Source organism: Cyrtonyx montezumae, unplaced genomic scaffold (genome assembly GCF_038088225.1).
Source record: "Cyrtonyx montezumae isolate F1298 unplaced genomic scaffold, pur_monq_1.0 scaffold_5, whole genome shotgun sequence".
Lineage (NCBI taxonomy): Eukaryota > Metazoa > Chordata > Aves > Galliformes > Odontophoridae > Cyrtonyx > Cyrtonyx montezumae.
In genome coordinates, this window is record NW_027072056.1 from 15035343 (window position 1) to 15053183 (window position 17841).

Below are 17841 nucleotides of genomic sequence, written 5' to 3' on the forward strand. Positions count from 1 at the left end.
GCTCATTTTTATTTTCTTCCTGCTTTATTTCAAACCGTTGTCTAAGGTCAAGCAACTCAGTCAGAAGGTAGATAAAGCATAGCAGGGGCTCAGGCACAAGTCCCTGAGGGCAGATGGCACCACATTTGAACAGGTAAGGGAAGTGCTGTGAATATCCAGTACAGCAGAGTCCTTAGGAGATGGAGAAGAGTTGTTTTCTACTAAATCAGTCTTCAATATGCAAGTCAACTAGTGGAAAGAGATGCTGTATTTATATATTAATCTCTTTTCCTGCTCACAGCCCAGCGAAGATTGCACAGACACAGATGTTGCTCAGGCTGATGATAACACAGGGACAGTACTGTTGGTTTGATAACTGAGTTGTAACTCCATTCTTTTCCCTTGTCAGCAGGGAATGGATAGAGCACGCTGTGTGCATGGACTGATAAGCACATGCCATGTTTCACCCTGGGGAAGGGCCCTGTCTCAGAGGGAGTGGATGCAAGTGTCCTGAACAGATCAGTCAGTATATGGGTGGATGCAGCGATGGTGGCAGATGAGAGCAGCAAGGAACAGAGCAGGGCAGCTCATCAGAGTGGGTTATAGGATGCAAGAGAACCAGGAGCCAGGAGAGGACAGCAAGGAAGCAGAGCAGGAGCTGAGTGCCTGGCCTGGGAGAGAGGTACAAGTGTAGAAAGGGCATGTAAGAGCAAGCACCAGGTCCTGGAGCATCCAGTGCTGGTAAGGGAGAGCACCACGGTAAGTGGGCAGCACAGAGGTGGAAGATGACTGATTTTGCTGAGGGTGTGCTTTCTGCACAAAGTACTATATGCAACTAATTCACTTCTGAGTACAAGGCTGATATTGAAGCTCTTTAGAAGGGACTTCATAGAATCACAGAACTGTTTGTGTTAGAAGGGACCCTTAAAGGCCATCTAATCTAACTCCCCTGCAATGAACAGGGACACCTACAGCTCCATCAGTTCGGAGCCCCATCCAACCTGACCATGGGCGTCCCCAGGGGTGAGGAATGCATCACCTCTATGGGCAACCTGTGCCAGTGCCTCACTACACCTATTGTGATTTTTTCCATTATATGCAGTTTAAATCTCCCCTCTTTTAGCTTGAAACCATTTCCCCTTGTCCTATCACAACAGACCCTGCCCCCTTCTTTCCTATATCCCATTAGATACTGAAAGGCGCTCTCAGGTCTCCCCAGAGCCTTCTCTTCTCCAGGCTGAGCATCTCCAGCTCTCAGCCTGTCCCTGCAGCAGAGGTGTTCCACGCCTGGGAGCATTTTTGTGGCCGTTCCCTGAGTGCGGTCCATGCACTGAGGACTCCACGTCTGCACACACTACACCAGCACAGAGCGGAGAGGCAGCATCACCTCCCTCGACCCCTTGACCACACCGCTTTCGGATGCAGCCACAGGAACCTGCCGAGGCCGCCTGCGACGTGGCTACGTATATCAAACACAGCCCCTACCACCTCCTGCTGTACTCAGACGCGACCACCATACTGCACATGCGCCAACCGCACAGCCTTCTCTCGCTCTGAGCCCGTCGAGCTCCCGTCGCTACTTCCGGCGCGGGACCGGAAGCGGAAGGAGGAGCAGTGGCAGCGTGAGGAGATGGCGGCCCGCGCCACCGCGAAGCGTGGGGTGAGCGCTGGTGCGGCTCGCGGCTCTGAGCCGCAGGAGGAGCCCCCGCCGCCGCTGCAGGCCGTGCTGATCGCCGACAGCTTCAACCGCCGGTTCTTCCCCATCTCCAAAGACCGTCCGCGGGTGAGGAAACCCTTTCCTCTCTGTCCGCTGCCCTGGCGGGAGAGTCCCGCGCTGGGGCGGGAGGAGCGCGGTGGGGCTCGGGCTGCTGTCAAGCCCAGAAACCTCCGGCGGTTCTCCTCTTTCTGAAGGGACCGTGGCCCCCTTGGGGAGGCAGCGAGGAGCCCAGCCCCGCGCTGGTGGTGACGGTTTTGCCATATGTGGCGGATGGAGAGGCGAGTCGTGCTGCGTTGTCAGAGAAATAAGCAGTGTTTTCGTTGTGTCAGGAATGGGTGGAATAATATGAATAGCAAAGTGGATGGGGAGAGCACTTTGGTTACCCAGATGAGAAAGCTGCGTGTCAAAGGAAGGAGTGCTTCCAGAGAGCTTAGGTCTGAACATTAGCTTGTTTGCTAATTAAATGTTTGTGATAGTATAATTATCCTTGTAGTGTCGAGCTTCAAACAAAACAGCACAAAAAGAGTTAATAATAAAGCAACATTCAGTTGTAAATGAGCGATTTGGTTTAAAAGCATGAATTGAATCCCAAGACTAAGGAATACTTTGCTTCAGATTGAGTCTTTTTTCTTTTTCCCTCTGTTTTGTATTCTGGACATGTATATTCCTGCGGCTTCATCACTCACATCTGACAGGTTCTTCTTGTGACAGTTGAAGCCTGAGTCAAGGAACTGGCAAGCTGGGATTTTTTCTATTTCTAGTCTCTATGCCTTCCTTTGTGGAGTGAGGGCGTTACCCGACAGGACATGGCAAACTAATTCTCGCTGTTTAGACCCAATCTGAGTGTTTTAGATGGAAGGAGCTAGTGCGAGTTTTTTTCTGGTGCTGCTGATGGTCTTATGTCCTGAAGTTGGGAGGTACTTGCTTCTGCTGAAATACGGTGTTCAGTTCTCTGTGTGTCTCTTTTTCTCAGGCTCTTTTACCTATGGCAAATGTGGCGATGATTGATTATACCTTGGAGTTCCTAACAGCAACTGGAGTAGAAGAAACCTTTGTTTTCTGCTGTTGGAAGTCAACTGAGATAAAAGAGCATTTACAGTAAGAATCTCTTCTCCTTTTTAGCTTTTTCACAGAAAGTATTCTTCTTATTCTCCAACAAACCTCAAAGATTTTATATTACGTTGATCCTTCTGCTGAAAACCACGTACTATAGGTTGCCATTCAAGGAGTGCTTCCTAACACCTGTTGAAAAAGACTATTCCTTCTGTGGAGGAATGTGGTTGTTCAGGGTTTTAAAATGGTTGATGGTTTTGGGACTGCATTTAAAAGCAGGAGTTGGCTGGCTAGCTGTGTAAATTGCAGTACCAACCCTTTCATTATGTCTTGATGTGTAATGAAGCTTATGGAAACAGGTGTGTCTGACAGCACGTTTGTCTCTGCTTACTGTGGGTTTGCATGCCAGAGGGAAACATACAGTCTTTTCTGTACTATTTTCCAAGAAAAGAAACATTGGTCTGTGTGCAACATTCTTCTCTGTTGTCAAACTTGGCTTCTAGCAAAGTCTGGTTTCTTAAATTCCTTTAACATTCAATCTCAGTTTGATCTTTTTCAGTTCACCTGCACACGTAAATGCCTGTGTGTGTGGATGGCAGGTTCGCTGTAATAGCATTCTCTGTGCATTCACTTGTGGATGTGCCATGCCCTGGGACTCTGTCTCCCACCACATTGTCTGTAGGAGAAACTTTTTCATGTCTTTTTGACGTCTTTTTCTCCTTCAGGAAATCCAAGTGGTGCCGCCACACCTCTCCCAACACGGTGCGCTTTGTGACTTCAGACCTGTACCGCTCCCTCGGCGATGTGCTGCGAGATGTTGATGCCAAGTCCCTCGTTCGTTCTGACTTCATTCTTGTCACTGGGGATGTGGTATCCAACCTCAATATATCCAGAGCCTTGGAAGAGCACAAGTAGGTGTTGAAAGATGCTCGTGCTTGCCTGATGTGCTTGTCTGGGCTCGGACTGACTGGAGAGTGATTTTAAAATTGCCCTTATCTTTCAGGTTACGTCGTAAGATGGAAAAGAACGTTTCTGTGATGACGATGATTTTCAAGGAGTCCTCACCTGGTCACCATGCCAGGTGCAAAGAGGATGACATTGTTATTGCTATGGACAGTGCCACAAACCGTGTCCTTCACTATCAGAGAACACAGGGGCTGAAACGCTTCCGCTTTCCTATGGTGCGTCTGGAACCTGATGGGTGGAAAAGGGCTGCAGTAGAGAAGCAGCCCACCCCAAGGAAATCCTCCTTGAGTGAGGGCTGGGAAACTGTTCATGCTGCTTCTTTTGGAGGAGCAGATGATAGGAAGTAAATCTTGGTAAACAGTCTTTTTTTCCCTTAACTTAATTAAAGGCTTGGTGAAATGGTGTTGGGACTCATTTCAGTATTCGAAGATGGGGCAGACGTTATTCAAAATTCAGTTTGAGTGCTTTCTGCTGTATGAAACAAGGAAGATAAATCATCTGTGTCAACACAGATCATCCGTGTGTGGTAGTAGTATATGGAGCTCCTATGCTACTGCCATACATAATCCATTTCTGAGTGGCACTAAGCCTGATACGGGGTGGAATTACAGGCAATGCAAATTGTAGTGCTGCCCATCTCTTCTATCTGTACTGCTTCCTTAGAAAGGTTATGGACTCTGCTAATAATGTAGGAAGTGCTCAGTTAACATCTGTGGAGATGTTTTCTCCAGTGAGATAAATAGACATTTTTCAACTCAGAACTAACTAAGACTATGAGTATATAGCACTTTTATCCCCAAGTCACTGTATTGCTTTGTACCTTCAAATGAGCAAATCATTGCCTGAAATAAAAAAAAGTGGGGAAAAAAAAAGCTGTAAAAAGTCACAGGATGTATGAAAGCTATGAATACTGCATTTTGATTTATTAGTGATCTCTGTAAATTTGTAGCTTTTAGCAACTGAAGATAAGAAGCCTCCTGAAAGAAAAGGGACTGCTTGATGTACAAGCTGTTTCTTGGAGAACTGCACTGTGTAAGGATGAGGGCAGTCCTTGCTGACTGATGCACAGCTGTGCTCACCAGGCTGTGCCTTCTTAGCTTGTGTCTCAGTGTTAATTGTAGACTTTGGTCTCCAGAGCAGCACCTAGTTTAAGAATTCAATCAATATGATACTTCTGGGGTTCGGTACTGAGACACTCAGATGATCTGAATTTTTTCTTCTTTCAGAGTCTGTTTCAGAACTCTATTGAGAATGTTGAGGTGCGCCATGACTTGCTGGATTGTCACATCAGCATCTGTTCTCCACAGGTGAGTTCTGCCTATCACAGGGTCCAAAATTCAGTTGGCATTGCTTCCTCAACGCTGCTGATATGCAGAGGATGCCTTTGATGTACTAAGTTTGGAAACCAGAACTCCCAGCCAGGCTCAGTGACTGAGCTAGGATCTTGTGGCACTGCTGTGCTAGCTGCAAGAGCTCATCTGTGTGTGTTTACACACTCAAGCCCAGGCAGAGCTTAACAGTACCTGCCTCAGTGGACTGAATGACTGCACAAAATGAAACCACACTGGAAATTAAGGAATTTCACTTGGAGTAAAGTCAAGTCTGTGGAGCAGCTGATGGCTACACTATGAAAGTGTCAGTACTTGAAAGCCAGTACCACATTAGGCTAAGATTCAGGTTTACTACAGCTTAGGCTTGGTAGCATTTCCTCCAAATCTTAAAAGGCTGTTCTCAAGCCTTGCTTCATAAGTGGAACTACAAAGCAAGGCTGGGTGGACAGCTTGAGGTGCTAAAGATACTTTTTGCCTATTCTGAAAAACAGAATTTGTTTGTAGTCTAAGGTATGAGGAAGTGATGGGAAGGTCAGCACTCCTACCAGCAGGGATCAAAGCTTTATTCAAGTCAGGAGCATGACTTTCCTATAACACAAAAGTAATCTCTCTGCGAGCCACTGAGCAGCCATCAATTAGCTCACTTCCCTGGCCACTTTTTCTGTAATTATATTACTTTTTTACTTTTTATTCCTGACAGGTGGCTGAGCTTTTCACAGACAATTTTGACTACCAGACACGGGATGACTTTGTGCGTGGTCTGTTAGTGAATGAGGAGGTAAGGAGAGGAATGTTACAAGGGAGATCCTGTTACCTTGGACTAGAGAATCCTCTGACATATCCTGTTTCCAGATCCTGGGGAACCAAATCCATATGCATGTAACGACAGAAGAGTATGGTGCTCACATATGCAACCTACTAATGTATGAAGCTGTGTGCTCTGACATCATCAGGCGCTGGGTTTATCCTTTGACTCCAGAGATGAACTTCAGTGATGACAAGAATCAAAGTTACACCCATTCTAAACACAACATTTACCGGGGAGTGGATGTTAGCCTCGGTCATGGCAGCATGCTGAAAGAGAATGTACTCATTGGGCAGGGAACAGTCATCGGCAGCAACTGCTCAATAATGAACAGTGTTATTGGGCAGAACTGTAGGATAGGTAAGTATGAGAATGGGGGGTGTGCATGGCATGCCAGATAAGGGGACAAGTTGTTGGGATTTTATTTTTTAAGTGCATGCAGCTCTGGGGAAGGACGTTGGATGCTTTAGGACTTCCAGTCAGAAGGAAGGAGAAAAGCTCTGCTTTCTTGTGGAGGACAAATTTTCAGGGTATGATAATGATGCTGAAAGGTGAAAGGCACTGCATGTGAATAAATATTTTTAGCAGTAGAGAATTCTTAATGCAGTAAACAGTGTTTAATAATCTAGAATTATTACCTGCCAAAATTCTACAAATAAAGAATATGTGTCCCTGTTTTTCTGAGCTATGTGGTACTCCTGCTCTCTAGCTCTGGCTCTGTTTTTGTTTGTGATTTGGCTGTGTTTGTACAAAACCACGATGTCAGTTCATGTTGTCAATTTGTTTGTTCTCCACAGAGATCTAACTGATCTTTTAGCTTTGGGTAGGAAGTGAGTGTAGGCCTGTAAAGCTGTTTTTTTTGTTTTCATCTAACATCCATTATGCATCAAAGGCATTTAGTCCTAGATTCATTAAGTTGCTTACTAGTGGACTCAATACAGTAGGAGAGTAGCAGTCTACCTTACTCAAAGTATTTGTACTTGTTGATGTATAACAGGTGATGAAGTCACTTTGGATGGAGCTTTTCTTTGGGATGGAGTACACATAGCAGATAATGTGGTGATCTGCCATTCTGTTATCTGTGATGAAGCTGAAGTGAAGGAGAAAGTAAAGCTAAAACCCCATTGTGTCCTCTCTTCACAGGTGACTTATGTTTGTTTCTATTTTGCTTTCTACTTTCTTTGGCCATCTCAGAATACAGGGCTATTCTAGCATTTTCTCAGAGGTGGTGGTATGTTGCTGCTCCCTCTTCTTCCTTCCAAACACATTGGCTAGGGGTAATTTGGTATGTGATCTAGCAATGCTGTCTTCATTTATGTTTATCTGAGCCTCCCTTGGAATAGCATTTCTGGAGCTGCTATCCTCACTTTTAGGAAAGGGATAAAGGAGCAGTCAGAGTATTACTTCACTGAGATACGTTGCACATATTTTTCAGGTAGTTGTTGGTCCTGACATCACTCTTTCAGAGGGCACAGTGATCTCTCTGCACCCACCAGATGAGGAGGAGGAGGATGACGACCAGTTCAGTGATGATTCTGGTGTGAACAAGGAGGAGAGCAAAGTGAAGCTGAAAGGTATGAGAATTTCTGACTCTGTGCTCTTGGGATGTACAAAAAGACTTTGCCCTACATCTTGGGGCTTTTTCCTTGTTCTGTACTCTGCAGTTGCAGGCAGGAACTTAATGCTGCATTCAGCTTGAAACGTGTTTTCAGTAAGTCAAGCAAGGATATTTGGTGGAATTTGGACAGCGGGGTGTCCTGCCTCTGTATCCCAGCACTAAAATCCATGTGGACTCGGTTGTTTTCCCTTTTTCCTGGAGTTAAGCTGAAGCTGGAAAAAGCATTTTGTTCAAGGCAGGTTGTATGGTGTATGTCCTTGCACCTGGACTGTGTCCAAGGACTTTGTGAGATGCTGGAATGTTGCTTTTGTTGCAGGGGGTAAGATGGTCACTTGTCAAGGCAATGTGGAAGATAAACACTGCAAACTGTATGCACCTGGAGGAGCCCCAGCTTCCTCTTGATGTAGGGTGTTTAGGAGCAGTACTATGTGAATTTTACCACTGTGTTTGGAATACACAGGTATTGGACCTGCTTGTGGGTAAACCTATCTTCTAATTGCTTTTTCTTTTTCAGGTTACAACAAAAAGGATGTAGGCTCAGAAGGCAGAGGCTATCTCTGGAAAGCAGATGACAAAAATGAAGATGATGAAGAACAGAGACAGAGTCTATGGGGTGAGGAGGGGATGGACACACAGACTTTTGGTGTCAGGCAAGCTTGCTGAGTGGGACACTGATTATAGTTCCCATAATAAGGCTTGGGCTTCATGAAGCAGTCAGGCTTCCAGATAATGGTTTTGTGTGTGGATGTGAGAGGTTACTTAAAGTGATGGACCAAGTTCTCTCTTCTCATGCTCTGAGAGATGGTTGACTTGCATGAATGCACACAGTTCTGTTCTCTGAAGGGCACACCATGAGCCACCACATTCTCCCGTAGAGGGGGTAGGCTTTGGCTGTCCTGAGTTCTGGTTTTCTTCCAGCTAGTGATAGAGTGCTGACACTGCTCTATAATGAGTCAGCAGTCTGCACGAGCTGTGTTTGCTTCTGTCCCTGTCCTTTGCTGTCTGCCTGCAGACTCTTAAAAGTCCTGTTGTCCCAGTGTCAGCTGTAGTTTTCCCTCTGCAGCAATTCTAACCATCTGGACCTTTAAGTAAAATATTCCTTGCAAGGACAGATAGTTGCTGACTCAGTTGTGAATTCTGTGCGACACCTGGTTTTTCTCACATGTGACAACTGCAGCTTTTGGGCACTGAATACTGTATCTTCCCTTCTTCATCAGGCCCAGCTACGCTTTCAGAAGAGGAGAGCGAGTCAGACAGTGACCTGAGCATGGGCTCTGAAGAGCCAGACAGCCGGGCAGCATCCCCTCAGCTAGACGACATCAAAGGTGAGAGATGGGGCCATGAACAACACTGCTATTTAGAAGGCCTGTGGATAGATGTAATGTTTCCTTTTTTACATCACTTTCTGCATTTTACACCTTGTTTTTTTTAACGTTCCCTGTGTCATTGTTGTGCATTTACCCAGGACAGCCAGAAGCTAGATGAGGGTCCTTCATCTTTTTCCCTCATCATCACTGGGCCTTCATTAAAATGACCTTCTGTGTTAAAATAGCAGTCACTGCCTCAACTCAAATTATGTGAAGGTCTGGCCAAGCTGCTCTGCGTGGACAGCTTACTGCTATTGTATTCAATAACTTCCTTGTAGTAGCTGCCTCTGTGGAAGATGTGCTTTATTTAGTTTTGTTTTGTGAAGTTAATGTGGGTTTGAAATTGATTCAGTCTAAACAAGGAAAAAAAACCCTCACCTTTTTCCCTTGAAAAAGTCTGCCTAGATTAAATACTAGCTTTGAATTCATGCCTTTAGGTAAGGGAGTGTGAGGTTTTTTTTTAATAAGAAGGGGTCAATTGTGGAAGTATAATAGATGCTGCTCTGAATTATTGCGAAGGTAAATAGATTTGTACTGATTAGACTTGTTAGATCGATGATACCTGCCAGATCTTCTCCTTTATTTGAATTATACCACTATTTTGAAGTATAGTTTATGTGGGTTTGTGCAAACTCTTGGAGAGCAAATAGATTTATGTATCAGAAGGCTTCCTTTGTTGAGGCTGTGCTTGCTTTGGTAGTGAACAATGTGAAGAATCTGTTCTTTCTTGACTTAACTACCTGTCCTTTCTTCTATTAGTTTTCCAGAATGAGGTTCTGGGTACATTACAGAGGGGTGAAGAAGAAAACATTTCCTGTGACAACCTGGTCCTGGAAATTAACTCTCTCAAGTGAGTACCCTCTTAGAAAGGTGCTATATGTTACTCTGAACTGTTGTGTTTAGAAGCAGGCTGAGAAAGGAGAAATCCCGTGGATGCCTGTGTTTGATTGTTACATGCTAATTTTGCCAGTGTTGCAGGAGAAATGCAGATCAGAGGTTATGATTGAATGTTGATGGGAATTAACACATCTGTAGCTTCTAAGCTTTACTAGCCTTAATTCTGTAACAGGAGGTGGAATTACTGTTAAGTAACTATGGACCAAAGTGAGCAAGCTGATTCTTAGTACCAATTTCATCTAAGTTCACGCAGGAACTGCTGCTGTTTGCATTGCAGCACCCAACCAGCTGCCTGCTGCTGAAACTGTGCTTGTGGTGTGGCTTGTCTGCTGTCTTTATACAGCAGCAAGTCTGGAACATGTAATCAGAGTGCCTTTTACCTGATGTTTCTAAATGCAAACCTGTTTTCCTTCTTTTGCGCAACAGTATTCACGCAGCACTCTAGTAAACATGAGTGTGCTGTCCCTGCAGCAGCTTGTTCCTCTGTGATAGCAGATTTTCAGGACTTCTGGTCTTGCACAGGAGTAATGCAAAGTGATTTTATTATGTGAACATGAGGTAGGGGGTTTTTTTGCTTTGTTTTTTTTTGTTTTGTTTTGTTTTTGGGGGAGTGGGGGGAGAGAGGAGGAAAGGAGAGGAGACTAACAACCTGAAAAAAAAAGAGCATAAGATTTGACTTGTGTCTTCCACTTTATCTCTGTGCGGAGCCACCACAGTCCGTGAAGATAAGCTTCTGTGAAATGTTTGTTGAAATTTTTTTTTGCCTTTTTCCTTGCAGGTATGCATATAACATCAGTCTGAATGAGATGATGCAGGTGCTCAGTAAAGTGATTCTGGAGTTCCCATTACAGCAGCTGGATACAAACCTGGACTCCCAGAACTATTTCTCAGCATTACTTCCTGTGAGTGCTGCTCCATTTGACTCTTGTCTTCTGGTGTGTAGGAGTCTGCCTGAGGTACTTCCTGGTTGATAAGTCTTTTTTTCTTAAGCCTGAAGCCACTTGAACTCCTCAAGTTTGTGAGACTCTTTGTCTTCTAAATAAGTAAAAATGAGCTGAAATTTTTGTACTTGCTTCATAGAACTCTACTCAGGCTGTAAATGTGGGGAGTTCTACTTCAGTACCTCTGATTATTGCCTGTTTTATGTGTGATAATAGAATGTACAACTTGTAGAAGAGGTCAGAGAGGAACTGATAGGGTTGTCTTTATGGGCCTGCATTCCAGGAACCCAAATCCAACCCATCGTAAGTCCTATCCTTGGGGCAGCGTGGAGGTCTCCTCTCCCAATGGGATCTTTTCTGAGGCATTGGGAAATTTAGAAATAGAGATGTAGTGTGGGGCCATGTCAAAGGCCTTGCTTAAGTCCAAATGTATGACATCAGTTACCCTTCCTTTGATAGCCTACACTGTCACTGCATCATAGGAGGGCACCAGACTGGTCAGGCATGCTCAGCCCTTGGTGAAACTGCTGGCTGTCTCTGATCATTTCCACATCATGCACGTTCCTTACAATCTCTTCCAGGAGGGTCTGCTGTACCATCTTTCTAGGCATAGACATGAGGCTCACAGTCTCCAAATGCTCCTGTTTAAAGAACAGACACCAAGTTTCTTGGAGCAGCGAACAACTTGTGGTTGCCTAGTTTGTAAGAAGTACAGTCCTTTAAGTTACTAATAGATCTTAAGAATCCTAAGCACTAGCTTGGTATAGGTCAGTGTGTAATGAAAATGTAGCTGAAGTTTGTAGCTATGTGGCCTCAGTCAATAGTTCTATTAAGCTGAAGTCAGCTTATAATGATTTACAGATGGCAGAGTTGATTTGTATGAGATAGGAATGCTAGAATTGTCTGAGTGTTGAATATCAGAAGCCTACTGAACTTTGGAGAATTATATCACATTTCTTACTCTCCTTGTAGGTTAGTTCTGGTGAGGAGATGCTAAAGGAAGATGAGTTGTTTGTGCAAGGGCAATGGTAGAGCAGTCTCAGACAGCTCAGATGGGGAAATTGTGGAAATGCCATAGTTATGATGTGTGATTTGACTTGAAACCACGGTATGTGCTCTGAAGTGCTGGCTCCTGAATATGAAGCTCCTAAGTGTTGCAGCAATCTAAGAAATGGCCATCTGGTGAAGGGTATGCCTGTGGTTATTTTTCAGATGACATGTAGAGGTCTGAGAAATAGTCACCCAGTTTGAAGTATGCCAGTTGTCTTGTTTGGCTCTTGTACAAGTTGTAAAGCAGAGATGATACAAAAAACCTTTTCCAGACTGTAGGCACACCTTGGGTGAATGTGGCTGAAGTTGCTGGGCTTCTGTTGTCACTGAGAAGGTATTGAAGGAAGATATGTAGGTGAGGATGCCTAAAAAGATGTAGGAGAGGCAATTTTAGCAATTCATGAGCTAGTGCTCGGGCTTGTCAGATCTAAGTACTAGTAATTGCTGAGCTGACTGGTGTTTGCACTGCTGCCCAGCAGCTAGCATCTGGTGCATCTCTTCAGGGACCCTTCCTCTTCTGTAATAATCATGCAAGAGTACACAGTGTGGGATTGTGCGTTCAGGGAACAAATGGATCTTTGCTTACATGGAAGCTGGTAATTTTCTTGGCACTCTCTTTGTTATTATTTACTCTTCTGCTTTGAAAGAAAGTTCCACTAGAATATTTGCTGCTTTTTGGTGGAAAGTTTGAGAGCATGTACATACCCCTCTGTATCAGTCTGCTGTGAACTCATTTTTTTTCTGAGATATCCGCTGAGGGAGTCAAAAACAAGAATGCTGAATGTTCTTAAGGCTGTTTGGTAAAACCAGGTCTTATCTTGTATGCGCACATGAGATATAAAAACACCTGTTTAATGGACAGAGGAAGGCAAATACGTTAACTGGTCAGCTGAAGAGTTTTGTAAAATGCTGTTCTGGGTCAGTTTCTCAGTGCAGCACAGCTGAGAAGATGGGCTGAGCACACACATCTAGAAGCTCAGGAACGCTTCTGTGCTTTCTTCCTGCAGCTGTTGAAGAACTGGACCCCATTGTTTAAGAACTACATAAAACGCTCATCAGATCACTTGAATGCCTTATTTGCCATTGAGGAATTCTTCCTGGAACACGACAGTCTTTGCACATCAATAGCTAAAGTGAGTATCCACTCTGAGGACTTGTTTTTGCTGCAGTTGAGATGAAACACATCTTGTTCACATCATCAGCTTGTCTGCTTCAGAGGAGAGAAAATTTGGGGTCTCAGCTGAAGAGCGTGTATAGAAAATCTAGCTATAACAATTGCTTTTTTTTGTCTGCATGTGACCTGTGCACAGCTGAGGGTAATTATTAAATACTGTCATGAAGCCTGAAGTGAGCTGTTACTTGGCAGCTTCTAACCTAGTTGCCCTTGTGTGGTGTTGCATGGAGAGGCAAGGCCATTCACCTCTTTGTCTGTATGTGGTGCCTGAAATCTAAGTGTAAATAGTTTATGCTACTTTAGAGTGCAAAAGAAGCAATACTGGAATAAGGAGAGTTTATTATTCTGGCTGACCTAGTTGTGAAAGTGGGAATAAAGAGGAGCTGATATGTGGCTTATTACCTATCTCCCTGCTTCTTAGAGTTTTTGTATTCCTAACTACACATATTTTGTCCGTGCATTCTTTCTGCCCTTTCAGGCTGAGAGCATTAGACACTGTCTCAGGAAGCCCCTGTCTATTCCTCAAGAGCTCTCATAAGGACTGCTTAACTCCTGGTTTCCCCCCCAAAAAAGAGTAATCCTAACTTCAGCTACCAGGGTTTCTGTCTAATGGCAATCCACTTAGCATGGATCAGAGCCAAAACCCTGAGGTTTGCTGAGCCAAAATGTCATTGAATTATAGCAATTATTTGGCATGTGTCCATTGTTCTAGGAGCCTGGGTTTCCCTGGAGGCTGAGAATTCAAGTGACACTTTATGTTTGGAGCTGTCAGCTGGCTTTGTCAGTGCTCTGCTGCAAGGAGATCAACTGCAAAGTGCCTGCTCTGCCATAGCACAAAGGCACCCTGAGAAAGAATGATGGCATCTTACTCTCACTGCGCTGGGCAGGAGTTTGTGCTGTCAAATGACCAATTGCTTTGACACCTGCCATAAGGCACTTTTAAGAGAGAACTGTCAGGAAGGAGGAGCCTGGGGCAGGATGGATGGGTTTTTTTGCTCTTTTCTTCATATGTCACTGCTGAGTGTGTCAGGGCCTGTATAAGAGTGTCTTATCTGATCTACTTTGTGGATGGATTTTGCAGTGATTTAAAAAGAACTGAAGCAGCATCTTGAAGTGACACCCTCTGTGGCCTCTTGTTGCAGGGTATGCTTGAGAGCTGTGGGCAACCACAGAGCTGATGCTGATGGGGCTTGAGCTTTGACTCATCATGTGTCATAGCTATTAGGAGCATAAAGCTTAATAGGGAAGAACAGTTATTTTTAACATCAAAATCAAAATGAAACAAACTGATTGTTTTCTATTAAAAATGGAGCGAGGAGACATAAATTACATGCAGACTTTGGGCTTGGACATGAGCTCATCCCAAAAGAGTTTATAAAGAGCACTGTTATTCTTTTCTAATCAATGCAGGTGTTGATGACATTTTACCAGCTGGAAATTCTGGAAGAAGATGTAATTCTCAACTGGTTTTCTCTGCGGGACGTATCTGACAAGGGAAAGCAGCTTCGTAAAAACCAGAGGGTGAGTCCCAGAAGTGTGGCATTTATTGTATGTGTGTGTTTGTTGGTTGCAACAGCTGCTAGAGGGAACTGCAGAGTTGAGTTCAATGCCAGTGTCACCTTCTTTGGAGCAGCTGCCATTGCATGCTGGGCCAGTAATGCACCAGTGCAACTTTGCTGTCCAGAATGGATATTTCTATATGTTCTGCCATAACCATCCTGTTTCAATGAGGAGTGGGGCTAGGAGGAGAAGAGCATTGTTTTTAGTGGGTTCTGTAGCCTGAGTCCAGTGTTTTCTGGAGTTTCTCTAAGCCAACACCCATTTGAAATGGGCTTTAGGCCAATGCCCTGTTTGCTGGCCCCATGCAGTTCCTTTGAAGCTTTCGTTCCTGGCTCACCAGCCCCTTTGCATATATTTCTAAGCATTTGCAGTACTGAGTGGTTTCATTTGGCTTGTGTTGCAAAGGAACATCTAACTTCCCCCCCTCCATCAGACAGAATTTTGTGCTGCAGTTTGAGCCTTGTTCCAGTCCTCTTCCCTGGATCTGTAAGAGGAGGAAGGGAAGAAAGCTGTCTCTGAGGAACTGCAGCTTTGTTTAAAGTCTTTGCAGAGTCAACTGGTAGTATAGGTCAGTGATGCTTTCAGCTGGTTATTCAAGGTAGAACACTCTGTCTTTTTATAGTAATTTATGAGGGAGTAGGTTTTTCCTGGCAGAGCTTCCAGTGTGCTAAGGTGCTGCTGTCATCTCTCCTCCCCTGAGCTCTGGAAAACTCACGCTTTTGTCATCTGACTGGGTGTTGTGGGGATTGTTTGATTGGAGGAATCCAATGAAACTGAATCTGTTCTTACATGCGATAGTAGTACTCACAACAGCACAGCGTGGTTGAGTGTTTCCAGCACCTGTTTGTCACTTGTTACCCAGTTACGTTTCATTCTGTCTGCAGCTTCAGAAGTTCATCCAGTGGCTGGAGGAGGCAGAGGAAGAGTCGTCTGATGGCGACCAAGACTGACATGGTGACTTGGCATGAGAAGAGGCACTCTCACTGCCTTTCTGGGCTGAGTGGCAGGGCAAGATCAGTGCCAGTGCATGGTGTGTGGATGTGGGGTCTGACATCAAAGTGACTGACAATCCCATCACTAATTGTGTTGTGCATTCCCAACTTTGCCACTTCCCTCCCTCCCTGCATCCCTCGCTTGCCTAGTGGCACGTTATGTTGGATGGTTGCAGCACAGCGTAAAAACAAAATGGGAAATGCAGGAGGCAATGACATCTGGAATCCCTGTGGAGCCTGGATACAGTATACTGTAGGCTATCTTTCGGGAGCTCCTTGTTACTAATACAAAGGGAGCAAATAGATGCAAATGCATACAGCACCCTTGGAAATCAAACCATTAAGGTTGTGGAAGAGTGGTCATACAGCTGAGTTATTGGGAATCATTGCTTCTGGAGCTAAGAGAACTGCTGAAGAGACACTGGCAAGGTTGGTAAGTAGAAGCAGGCAGATTAGGAACTGGAGTGCAGGACTGGGATTTAAGAGTTTCTGTGCCTTGAGAAGATACAGTTAGTTGTCTTAGCATGCCAAAGGCACTTTGCAGTCCAGAAGGTGCTTCTGTGATGTTCATGAAAGGGAGAACCTCTTGCCATCTGCCGTGCTAGGATCTAAAGAAAGGTTGCACAGCAGAATTGGTAACACTGTGTGTTTCCCCCTTCTTTAGAACAGGGGATCATGTAAACAGCTTCCCCAGCAGGGGCTGGCTAATAGCAGATGCACGCTGCCCAGAGAAATACTGTATGGTTTACTACATCTTAGGTGCAATCTGTCTTCTGTGTGTCCCCAGCTTAGCAGGCACGTTGTTTTAGATGTCTGTTTCTTTGTTTCATCCTTTTGTTTTTTATAAAAAAAAAAAAGAGCAGAGATGCCTAGCTCCTCCTGCTGCACAGCTACGCTTGAGTTTTGCTCTGGGAGCACTGCCTGAACCAGCTGCTTTCAGGAGAACGCAAGTTCTGAAGTTCAGCTCCAGTGTGAAATGGAGCAAATTATATTTCTTTCAAGGGCACATGCTTTGGGTTTCTAAGTGATTTCAGTTTCAAAAGCTCGCCTACTCAAACTTCACGCCTTTTTATTTATTTGAGGTCTGAGGGAGGGGAAGTCAGCAGGGAAAGTGCTGCAAACCTATTGCAGAGGTTGGCAGCCACAGAGCTGCTCTGTGTGCAGCAGGGAATGAGTGTGCCTCTGCCAGCACAATGTGCTGCAGCATGAAGGCCTTTAAGGACAGCTTTCTTAGGAGTGTCACTGCTCTGTGTTCTTCTCTGCTCTTACAAATGAGAGAGCACAAAAGGCCCAGTGAGAATCAGTTTATGGGTGGGTTGCAAGCTGGATATTCTGACCTTGCCTCTGCCCCTTCAGGAGGAGCATGGAATAAACCCCATGAGAGGGAGGGGAATATGCACTGGAGCTGCACGCTCAGGATCTTCCACAGTGCCACAAATGTCAGTGAGAGGACAGTGTTGGATGCTGGAGGCCGGGGGTACTGCCTCTTCCAAATGGATATTGCAGGGCCATCTTGTGCACTCACACTACCAGTTGCCAGGATCGTGCGTTACTGCTTGTCTTCTGACATTGCAAACTCAGTCTTGTAAATGTTGGGGAAATGGTATCTTGAGTTTTCTGTATCTGCCAATATTTAATTCAGGGAGCAAATAAAAACTATCCTGGTGATGCTGACCTGTTTGGTTTGCTTGTATGCATGTGTTTGTTGTCTGTGCTTGAGAAGGGCTTACAAGCAAGCTAGGTAACACATCACTACTTCTTCCTCGAGAGATTTCAAGGACACATTAAGCAGGTATGATGCTAAAGAAATGCTCAGTGGTTGCTCGTGACCTCATTATTTAAAAGCAAGGAATGGTTTGTTAAAGCTTCTGAACTCAGGATGCTGAAATGAGTGAGATTTAGTTTTGTGCAGGCTTCTGGAAATCCTATGAAACTTGGTTTTTCTTTGCTATGACAAGAACTAGCGTGAAGATTAGTTATGTGCTGTGCCATGCCCTGCTGATGGTGGTGTGGGTAGTGGGTTGTCTTGGAGGTGCCAAGAGTAGACTAACAAAAAGCACTTGAGGTTTTCCATGGTGAAGTTCTGCCATAATAAGGGATCCCAATGTGCAGGTGAGTGTATACTTTTTTTTCCGGAAGTGTTAATTACATTGTTTAAGCACAGGACAGCTTGATGCTTTCTATTGCTTCCTGTCAGAGCTTGCATTGGTTGGAAGATGGGAACTGTCTTTGAGAGCGACCTTGACTGTGGACTTGCTGTGTCCTTTTGAGCTGTGTAAGCAACCAGGCCACAGTGCTCATCGTGTCTGATGGGTGTGTGTTTCTCCTGATGTTTTCAGCTTACAATAGCATGGACCTTGGATCAAGAAAGCGGTTTTGTGGTGCTCAGAG

General features: G+C 44.8%; 1 protein-coding gene across 2 annotated transcripts; it reads left to right on the forward strand.

Annotated features, from left to right (window-relative positions):
- The first annotated feature begins 1590 nt into the window (after positions 1-1590).
- Positions 1591-17124, forward strand: EIF2B5 (eukaryotic translation initiation factor 2B subunit epsilon). 2 transcript variants are annotated; one of them, XM_065748226.1, is made up of 16 exons: positions 1591-1762; positions 2670-2794; positions 3475-3660; positions 3753-3930; positions 4942-5022; positions 5747-5824; positions 5899-6211; positions 6849-6994; positions 7287-7425; positions 7984-8082; positions 8687-8794; positions 9596-9686; positions 10512-10635; positions 12732-12857; positions 14309-14419; positions 15343-17124. In XM_065748226.1, exons 1-16 carry the CDS (start codon positions 1610-1612, stop codon positions 15406-15408), a joined length of 2124 nt encoding a protein of 707 aa, XP_065604298.1. In that variant the 5' UTR covers positions 1591-1609; the 3' UTR covers positions 15409-17124. The 2 variants fall into 2 exon arrangements, with proteins under 2 accessions (XP_065604298.1, XP_065604299.1); XM_065748227.1 differs by lacking the exon at positions 1591-1762 and adding an exon at positions 1911-2130 and having other exon boundaries at positions 10512-10689.
- The last annotated feature ends 717 nt before the right edge of the window (positions 17125-17841 follow it).

Excerpts from the sequence above, each read along its gene's own strand:
- EIF2B5 (XM_065748226.1), top strand. The coding sequence starts at position 1,610 with ATGGCGGCCCGCGCCACCGCGAAGCGTGGGGTGAGCGCTGGTGCGGCT. Across the intron at positions 5,825-5,898 it reads GTCTGTTAGTGAATGAGGAG|ATCCTGGGGAACCAAATCCA; the intron begins GTAAGGAGAGGA and ends TCCTGTTTCCAG. Across the intron at positions 6,212-6,848 it reads TGGGCAGAACTGTAGGATAG|GTGATGAAGTCACTTTGGAT; the intron begins GTAAGTATGAGA and ends GATGTATAACAG.